The sequence below is a fragment of the Lactuca sativa genome, chromosome 3 (genome assembly GCF_002870075.4).
Source record: "Lactuca sativa cultivar Salinas chromosome 3, Lsat_Salinas_v11, whole genome shotgun sequence".
In the NCBI taxonomy this organism is placed as follows: Eukaryota; Viridiplantae; Streptophyta; class Magnoliopsida; order Asterales; family Asteraceae; genus Lactuca; species Lactuca sativa.
Genome location: NC_056625.2, coordinates 101102397 through 101112669, shown reverse-complemented (window position 1 = coordinate 101112669; position 10273 = coordinate 101102397). Strand labels below are relative to the sequence as shown.

Here is a 10273-nt window from a genome sequence, read left to right as displayed (position 1 = left end):
TTCTTTTGAAGAAGAGGAAATGGTAGGTGAGGCTGAAGAGAGAAGAAACTGAGATGATGATGGTGAACAGATTTTGGTGGTATGCGGATGATAGAGGCGACTTTGTCAATGAAACCCTAGGTATACAAGAGAGGGAGGATGAGAAACACGGGAAAATAAAAGGAAATATGTGAGATTGAGAAATTATAGGAATTACTAAAGTTGTAATTACTGTTATGCCCTTTTGACAATTTGAAAGTTACACTTTAATGTCAGTAGATTAAGAATTTACATAAATGGCCCGATTAGTAATAGCCTTAGATCTAGATATTTAAATGGTATAGATTTGTTCTCGCGTTCTCAACCTTTTAGGTGTTCTCATTTGATCATACTCCTATACATATATATATATATATATATATATATATATATATATATATATATATATATATATATATATATATGAAGGGTATTTTGTATTATAGTTGTAAAATTTCGAGCGAGTAGTATTGAATTCCCCAGAAAACCCGATGTTTTCCGATGTTGAAATGTATTCGTGATTACTGATTTTTGTATTGTCTTAATGAATGAATATTGATTATTCCACATTGTATATCGTCCTAATTTCGTCTACTTTGATTTCTCGTAAGCCTTAGCGAACGAAGAGAAGGGGAGCATTATGTCCTACTACTATCGTAAATACTTTAGGCTGTCGCGGATGCGAAAGACACGATGGTCCAACTCACATTTGATTACTGTGACCTTACTAGCTTTTCTAACGAGACACTTTGGCCCGCAAGCACATAAAAGCTATTGAAAGTCCTTTTATAAAATATTGGGTCATTGAAGGCCCAATAACATATAAGCGTTATCCCTTTGAGCCCAAAGATCATGTTGACGGACTTGCAAGGCCCAACAAGCATGATTGGAAACTCATAACCCCAAAGTTTGTAGGTTTATTCCTTTTAGTCATCACATATCTATTGGAGAGTTTTGATTTAGCGATTGTTGTTTTGTATTGATTCGAGACCGAATCAATTCGTTTTCCGTTTTGTCGCTAGTCGGGTATCTTGTATTTTGTCTTAATGAATTAATTTGTTTAAAAGTATGATTTTGACCTTTTCACTACCTTTCTTTTATAAAAATAACACTTTTAGTCCTTTATATAAAAGAATTTCATTTTTAGTCCTTAAAACATTTTCTTGACACTTTTGTATCATAAACTTGTTGAAAAGACAGTTTTATCCCAAAATTCATTTTGTAAACAGCTTTGGCCCTTCCAGAATGGAGTTTCTCGGTTAGGACCTCATATTTCGCAACTTTTACAGTTTTGGCCCAAAATATAAAAAGTTTACATTTTTTATCCTTTTTGGAATTGAAAAGCATTTTTGACCTTTGAAATAGTTTTACTTCACTTCTTATCCCCTGTTTTGCAAAATGTTACATTTTAGCCCCTTAAAACTTCAAATTTCGCAATTATGGGCTAATTGGGCCGAAAAGCCCAAATTTAGCCCATTAAGTTAAATTTTTGCATTTCAATTCCTTTGAAAATTCCAATATTCAGAAAAATGATTATAGAAACTGTTTTGACTCTTTTGACCCTCAAGAAACCGTGAATTGACAGTTTTTAACCCAAGTTTTGTATTTTTAACAATTTAAGCCCTAAAATGGGTTTTATGTTAGAATATGTTCCTCATAACCTTATAAGCTATTTTTCTTGACTTGTTTAGTGTAAAATAACTTAGATTATGTTTGTTTCCTTTCTCAAGTCATAGATCTCGAGTTAACACCCCCTTTTGGTTACATATTTGTCACAAAAACACATAAAATCACACACATACATGCATAAAATCATACATAGCATACACATACACATACACATAGATCTACACATTTTATTGTATTCTCCCCCATAAAACATATGAAAACCAAAAAGAGAGGGGTATGAAGCTCACCTTGAGTTGTGTTTTCGGTTTTGAAGAGAGAAAATAAGAAAATTTCGATCCTAGCAAGTCTTCTTGGTAGATCTCGAGTTTAGTGACTTCTAAGGTGCAAGATCACAAGTTGGAATAGATTTAGAAGATATTTTTGATGAAATGAAGTAGCTAGATCATGGATTTAACATCAACTTACCTTAGATGATGTGTTTGTGGGAAAAATCTCCTTGAAAGCTCCCTTAATCTCGAAAATTTGATGAGTGAGTGTAAGGGTGTTCTAGTGAGAGTTTGAGAGAATGGAATGAATTTTTGTGAGTGTGTGTGTGTGTGTGTGTGTTGTGTTCGGCCGAGAGAAGAAGAGAGAAGATTGATGAGATGGTTTCATGGAAATATGGGAGTTGCATGGAAAACCACTAAGTAAAAATGAGTTGGCACACACAAAGTCAACTCCTCCTTCTTTGTGGGCTTGGGCCGAGAATGGGGAGGAAAAAGAGAAAGAATTGGATCTTAAGTGCTTAGCCCATATTATGACTCACTTTAGATGATGTTTGGGCCCAAATAAATCAAAGTGTAATTTTTATGACCTAATAGGGCTAAATTAATTTGGTTGTGACCCATTAAGGCCCATTAAAGTTAACTTAGTATATTTTGGGCTCATAAGGCCCAAAAATATTAAGTTTCATGTATATGGGCCCAACTAGGGCCCGTTTGAGAGTTCTAGGTTCAAGATGGATAAATTGGAAGTTTATTAGTCCCTTAGGCCCAATAAGGAAATCCTAGTCCAAAATGGACTCAAATTGGGATTTCAAAGGTTTCCAATTCTTTGTTGGCCATTTGTAGTGCTAAAATGAAGTATTTGATGAAGTTTTGTTGTTATAGAATAAACATCATGCATGTTTTCTTGTTATTGATTCATAATTGTTATAAGTGTTGTAGTTACAAGGCCTCAAAATTCCTAGTTGTGACAATTATTAATAAAAGGTTGAACATTTAACAAAAGGTTGGTTGCATATTAAAAGGTTGAATATATAACAAAGGTTGGTTATTAATAAAAGGTTGGGGAAGATTGTTTTAGAAATATGATATATCTGTTTTAAAATAATAGTGGTTTTGCAGGTTTGAGATATATATTCTTATCATATTGTGGGATTGAAAACCATATGTATCTTACCAGGTTTTACAACCTGACCCACTCAGTTTTTCTTTGTATTACAGGTAGTGGCACCAAAGCGTAAGTTGGATGACTTATCAAGATATTTTGGATTATAGGCCAGTAGTTGTAAATATCTGTTGTAAGGCTTATAATCTGCCGTTTATGCTTTTGGTCTGTATCGGAACATGACATCCTGAGATTGTGATTATATAATGAAAATACATTTCTTTAATAAATGCTATGATAAATTTTTATCATATTTTGTTTTGGGAACAAATTTCGCAACTATTTTAATCAAAAGATTACTCTGATTTTATTTTAAAAACATAAATTAAATCGGTCTTTTTTGGCCGTGAAATTAGGGATGTCACATCATTTACACAGGAAAATGGCCTAAAAGGTGCAGACATCCTTGGGGACGTCCTTGACACTTAAGTGGTGTCTTTCAAGGTTTTCAACGTTTTCTTGTGAGTATCATTACAACACGAGATCATGATTGTAGAAATTGGAATTAATCGTCGATTAATTGTGGATTAATCGTTTGACGCTCTCCAACCGTCGAGGATTAGTGTATTAATCGGAAAATTAGGATTAATCGGGCTTGGTGAGATTAGTCGGTCAACAAAAGTCAAAAAAGTTCAAAAAAATTTTAAAAAACTCAAAAAATTCAACTTCTTTTTTTACTCCAAAATTTTCAAATTTCAAATATTATACCAAAATGTTCATATTTTCAAGTTTTCAAATTACAAATTTTCTAATTTTTCTAATTTTGAAGTACTTTTTTCTTAAAATATATTAATATTTGATTAATTTTAATATTTTATTAATAATCTATGGTCCACGATTAATCTCTTAACACCAGTCAACCGTCGAACGATTTTTGCAACCTTGCACGAGATAGGGCAATATTGTCCATGCGTCCTTTAGTGTAATCATTGATATCATCAAGGACACCGACCATATTCACGTTTTTTTTTCAACTTTAGATTTGGGGAAATGTTGAGTGATTTGACTAGGGCTTCCTTGGGAATGTCTTTGACGCCATAAAAGACGACTGAACCATGTTCGACTTAAATAACCCATTTTGCTTGCAATTTCCGCCAACTTTTAGTCTTATATGATTACCTTCACATAATGTTCAACAATTCATCAGAGTAATCTCATTATTTGGCAAGCACAAATCAATTCAACACATTTAATACAATTAAATATGTTCCAAAAATTAGCTTAATCAACCACATGGACGATTAGGTATGATCTTGGTTCTATAACCGAATCAGAATAGAGAAATTGAGAACCAAATTATGAATATAAAAGAATCGAGAACCAAATCGAATTACATATTCATATTCGGTTCCGTTTTGGTTCGGTTTCAACGAGTATTTTTCCTACTCCTAGTTGTTAGGGTCCATAATCGGATCGAACCGACAACCAGAACCAAGTTTATAGATATGAAAGAATCAAGAACCAAACCGAATAACATACTAGGTTTTCAGTCCGTTTTGATTGTGTTTGGTTTCTATGGCTACTTTGCTCATCTCTAAAACGAGTAATTTACTCGAAAATAAATAAATTATTAAAGTTTAGTTTTGAGTGTTGAATGTGGTATACAAAATATTGAGTTGTGGGTTCATTTTTGGATTCAACAAAAAGGTGTTAGCCGAGTGAAGGTTCTTGTGTATCCATTTATGGTCACAAAGTTGTTGCGTCAAAACTACTTCGGGCTACGTGCCAATTGTATATCTTGTGGATACAACTTTGCTTGTGAATATATGTGATGACGAAAAGTCAATTTTTATTCTTTTATTTTAGTTTTGTTTTCCAATATTACCCATCCTCTGCTTCCCACTACACCCTTCATTCTGTGGGCTTCAAATTCTCGATTCCTTGTAATAAGTTTTCATCATTTCCATTCGCAATCTTGCATACGAATTCTTGCTGTGCAATTGCCTCGAAATTTCCCAAAACCCTAATCCCCAAATAACAGAAGGCGCCTAGTTGTTTCATGTTTGTTGAAACCAAATAGAAAGAGGCTGCTGCATAAATCTTCTTCAAGTTGCAAAATTTCATATTCCTACTCCATTAACTGCACAATTCTTATCATCAAAGTAGTCAAGCTCTAGTTTTCACCTCTGCTATCATGTATGTTGTCTTTACTCTTTAGGATCTTCGATCCTTGTTCATCTTTCTTGTTGATCTGTGTTTGGAATTGTTATAAATCCAATTTGATGTCTCACTCTTCATGAAAAGTCTGCATGCATTGTTGATATACATCATCCTGATTCCTGTTTGATGGTTGTTGTAATTGTATCAGAAAAATGGCAACGAGTATAGCTTCGGGAAGTGCCCATCTACAATTCCGGGAAACACGCTGCTGGCGACAGACTTCTTTCTCTCCAGTGGTGTCGCAGAGATGCTCTAACAAGTTTTCATGGTACATTTCAACTTATCAACAAATTTCAAGTTAATTTCGTTGAAATTTATCTACTATCTGTCACAAAACCACAATGATTCTGCTACATACATTTCAATTACGTGTTTTTATCCAATGTTTATAGGTCATATGGGTTGTCTAACAACTTAAAAATCAAGAAATGTCATCATCATCAAATTCCTGAAACTCAAAGACCCTTTCAAACAGTTGTGACATCATACATGAAGAACGAATCCACAAAGTATTTTGATTTTGCAGTTATTGGTAGTGGGGTAGCTGGTCTTCGATATGCTCTTGAAGTTGCAAAACATGGAAGTGTTGCTGTAATAACAAAAGCAGAACCTCATGAAAGCAATACAAATTATGCACAAGGTGGTGTTAGTGCTGTGTTATGTCCTTCAGATTCTGTAGAAAGTCACATGCAAGATACCATTGTAGCAGGAGCTTATTTATGCGATGAAGAAACTGTCAGAGTAAGTGGCCATATCTTTTTCTAACTTAATGTGGAGAAATATAAAAGGGTGTTTCTTCATTCTTGTTTACTTATTCATCAATCATTTTTATAAAAGTTATAAAAAAATGTACAGGTGGTGTGTACAGAAGGACCTGAAAGAATTAGGGAATTGATAGCAATGGGAGCATCTTTTGATCATGGAGAAGATGGAAACTTGCATTTAGCAAGAGAAGGTGGACATTCACATCATAGAATAGTTCATGCAGCTGATATGACAGGAAAAGAAATCGAAAGGGCGCTTCTTAAAGCAATTGAAAATGATCCAAATATTTCGGTTTTCAAACATCATTTTGCAATTGACTTGTTGACTTCTCAGGTTTGCTTCATAATGAATTATAATACATGGTTATAGTTATAAATGACATTATATGATTATGTTTATTACATGGTTTTGTAGGATGGATTAGACATGATTTGCCATGGTGTTGATACGATAAATACAGAAACACAAAAAGTGGTTCGGTTTATTTCAAAGGTGACTTTGCTTGCTTCTGGAGGTGCAGGGCATATTTATCCATCTACTACAAATCCACCCGTATGTTTATCTCATTTAATAGTTATTATTTTAGTTATTTCTAATAATAATTAATTCTTTAAATGTCAAAGATTCATGTAAATAAATGAGTGACATGTCAATTGTCATGTTACATGATTCATCTTTTGGTTAATTTTACAGGTAGCTACTGGTGATGGAATAGCAATGGCGCATCGAGCTCAAGCTGTTATTTCAAACATGGAGTAAGAAATCTCGTATCTTTTAGGTTTTGTATTTTTAAACATGATGGGACATGACATGTAGGACAAAAAAAATGCAATTTTTGAGTGGGACAAAATAGTTACAGTTTTTGTTGGGACAAAAATTGCTATATTTTTTTTTAATATTTTTTGCAGTTTTTGGGCGGCATAAAAAGTTACAATTTTACACATGGCACAAAATATTGCTATTTTTTAGTGTAACAAAAATTTGCTGTTTTTTGGTAGGACAAAAAATTAATTTTTTCTTGTTGGACAAAATTTGCAGTTTTTGGATGGGACAAAAAATTGCACTTTTTGAGCAAGTTTTTATTTTTTGGAGTGTTTGGGTGGGATAAAAAAATACAACTTTTTAGTGGCACAAAATATTGCTATTTTTGAGTGTTAGTTTTTGGGTAGGAAAAATTTGCAGTTTTTGGGTGGGACAAAAACTTTACCATTTTTGTATAAAACAAATTGTTGTTCTTATGGTGGGTCAAAAATTTTAAATTTTGAGTGGCACAAAAAAATTGCAATTTTTTGGTGTGACAAAAAGTTGAACTTTAAATTGCAATTTTTGGATGAGATCCAAGTCCCAGTCCAATACATGTCAAACACACTATAAAGCTGACCTGTTCTGTCATGTACTGCCAATACATGTCAAACACAGTATAAGGCTGTACTATTCTACCATGTAGTGCATAACAAATGGGGACTTGAAAAATAAGATTCTACTAAACACTTACGCGTTTGTTTTTTTTTTTTTTTTTTTTTTTTTTTTTGAAGATTTGTGCAGTTTCATCCAACTGCACTAGCAGACGAAGGCCTCCCGATCCCACCAACTAAATCACGGGACAACTCTTTCTTGATCACGGAAGCCGTGAGGGGCGATGGGGGAATTTTATATAATCTTGACATGGAAAGATTCATGCCTATGTATGATGAAAGAGCCGAGCTCGCACCAAGAGATGTTGTAGCTAGAAGCATAGATGATCAACTTAAAAAGCGAAATGACAAATATGTCCTTCTAGACATCAGTCATAGATCTAGAGACCAAATTCTTTCCCATTTTCCTAACATAGCTGCTGAGTGCCTCAAATATGGGCTTGATATAACTCGCCACCCTATTCCAGTTGTTCCTGCTGCTCATTACATGTGTGGTGGGGTTAAAGCTGGTCTTCAAGGAGAAACCAATGTTCTTGGCCTTTATGTTGCAGGTAAGGGTTTTTTATTTGCAATAAATTTTTATAAGATTAGTTTCGTACATTAATATATGATGGAATGGATCGCTGGAATGGAATGGGTCATTTAACGTGTTTACTATATATAATTAGAGAACTAAATGAAATTAAATCGACACATAGAGAAAATAAATGTTAATTTATAGGGTTGATCTTATAACAAACCTTATATTTTGGGTTTTTTTACGGATTAAACATCAATTTTATTTTTTTTCCTGAAAAAGACATTGCTTTTTTTCATTTTTTTTTATCTGACCCTTTTAGTTATTTTTTTTCCGAAACATCAATTTTATTTTTTTTCCTGAAAAAGACATTGCTTTTTTTCATTTTTTTTATCTGACCCTTTTAGTTATTTTTTTTCCGAAAAAAGTTGCAAACGTGAGGGTTTTTTCAGAAAAAAATGGTTAATCTCAAAAAAGACCTTATATTTTGTGTTTTTTTTTTTTTTTTTCAGATTAAACCTTAAATCTGTTTTATGGGGTTAATCTCAAAAAAGACCTTATATTATGTGTTTTTTCCAGATTAAACCTTAAATTTATTTTATGCCTAAAAAAAACCTTGTATTTTTTCATTTTTTCCGATTTGACCATTTTAGTCATTTTTTGCCAAAAATATTTTTCAAATGTGAGGGTTTTTTCGTGAAAAACTAAAAAAGTTGAGGGTTTATTTGGAAGCATTTAGAAGATTCAAGTTTTTTTTTTCGGAAAAACATACAAAGTTGAGGTTTTTTTTTGGAAAAAATGAAAAAATATAATGTCTTTTTCAGGCATAAAATAAATTTTAGTCTTAATCCGGAAAAAAACACAAAATATAAGGTTTTTTTTGATATTAAACTAGAAAAAATAAAAAAGTTGAAGGTTTTTTCAGAAACACTTAGAAGATTGAAGGGTTTTTTCAGAAACACTTAGAAGATTGAAGGGTTTTTTCAGGAAAATAAAATTACAAAGTTGAGGGGTTTCTGGAAAAAAAATACCTCGGAAAAAAAAAAAAAAAAGAGTAAAGTTGAGATTTAATCCGGAAAAACACAAAATATAAGGTCTTTTATGATATTAACTCTAATTTATAAAGATAAACTTTAATCAAATAAAGCTATATCGTTAAATAAATTGCATACCACCATATTTCATGTAGTTCATAATATATAGTACATGTATATCAAATCATAAAAAAAAGGTCTAATCTTTGTCAACATGATTGCATAGGTGAGGTTGCATGCACAGGATTACACGGAGCAAATCGTCTCGCTAGCAACTCATTACTAGAAGCACTCGTATTTGCACAAAGAGCCGTAAACCCATCAATACAACACATGAAAGAATCATACACAGATCATCAAACCGTTTCCCGATGGTGGGACCCACCCGTGGTTCCCATGCAACTAGGGTCCACCATTCTCACCAAAATCCTCAAAAGAACAAAACAAGTAAGAAACGAACTACAATCCATCATGTGGGCGTACGTTGGGATCGTGAGGTCCACCACATGGCTAAAGACTGCGGAGCGGAGGATTGGGGAACTTGAACTTGAATGGGAAGCTTACTTGTTTCAACAAGGGTGGGAGCCAACCATGGTTGGGTTAGAGGCTTGTGAAATGAGGAACTTGTTTTGTTGTGCAAAACTTGTGGTGAGTAGTGCGTTGACTAGACATGAAAGTCGTGGGCTCCACTACACCATTGATTTCCCACATGTTGATGAAGAATCAAGGTTGCCTACCATAATATTTCCTTGTTCAATGAATACAACTTGGAGTTCAAGGCAACTTCATAAGCAACAGATTTGTTAGCACACAAGTAGCTGAGAACCATTTATTATGTGATAAACCACAGGAAATTCAAAATAAAGAGAGATTAATCGTTTTTGTTTTTTACGTTGTGTAAACTTATGTTATATGTAATATTGTAGCAAGATTGCGTTGAATGATTATTTTTGTGTTTTTTCGTCTGTATGTTTATTTCAAGTTTGGATCAAGCAATGAATGTATGACGCTTAAATGCTATAGTTGAATTTGGGCCCTTGTTAAGAGTTTGGGCTTGGAGTGATTGGCCGAAACTTTGGTTCTTTCACTTCTTTGGTCATTTGGTGGTTTTGTGAAAGTATGAGTAGAGTGTAGAGGTGGCATAAAGGACTTTTATTTTGAGTTATTGATTATTGATTAAAATAGGATTATTGAAAAAAATATTTATTTTGAAAAATATTTACTAACCCCATCAATTGTGTATTTGTGTGTCTATATCTTCACTTCGGAGGGAATTAAAGCCGTCCAATGGTATATCCAAAAACAAT

General features: G+C 33.1%; 1 protein-coding gene across 1 annotated transcript; it reads left to right on the top strand.

Moving 5' to 3' along the window:
* Nucleotides 1-4879: 4879 nt before the first annotated feature.
* On the top strand, nucleotides 4880-10012 carry LOC111915465 (L-aspartate oxidase 2-a, chloroplastic). The gene is made up of 8 exons (XM_023911129.3): nucleotides 4880-5211; nucleotides 5384-5503; nucleotides 5628-5976; nucleotides 6091-6333; nucleotides 6415-6552; nucleotides 6694-6755; nucleotides 7536-7966; nucleotides 9193-10012. Exons 2-8 carry the CDS (start codon nucleotides 5388-5390, stop codon nucleotides 9771-9773), a joined length of 1920 nt encoding a protein of 639 aa, XP_023766897.1. The 5' UTR covers nucleotides 4880-5211; nucleotides 5384-5387; the 3' UTR covers nucleotides 9774-10012.
* Nucleotides 10013-10273: the final 261 nt, after the last annotated feature.

What these genes read in the sequence shown, in the direction of transcription:
- LOC111915465 (XM_023911129.3), top strand. Translation starts at nt 5,388, where the DNA reads ATGGCAACGAGTATAGCTTCGGGAAGTGCCCATCTACAATTCCGGGAA. An exon ending in TTGACTTGTTGACTTCTCAG is followed by an intron (nt 6,334 to 6,414) that starts GTTTGCTTCATA and finishes ATGGTTTTGTAG; the next exon opens with GATGGATTAGACATGATTTG. An exon ending in TCTTGGCCTTTATGTTGCAG is followed by an intron (nt 7,967 to 9,192) that starts GTAAGGGTTTTT and finishes ATGATTGCATAG; the next exon opens with GTGAGGTTGCATGCACAGGA.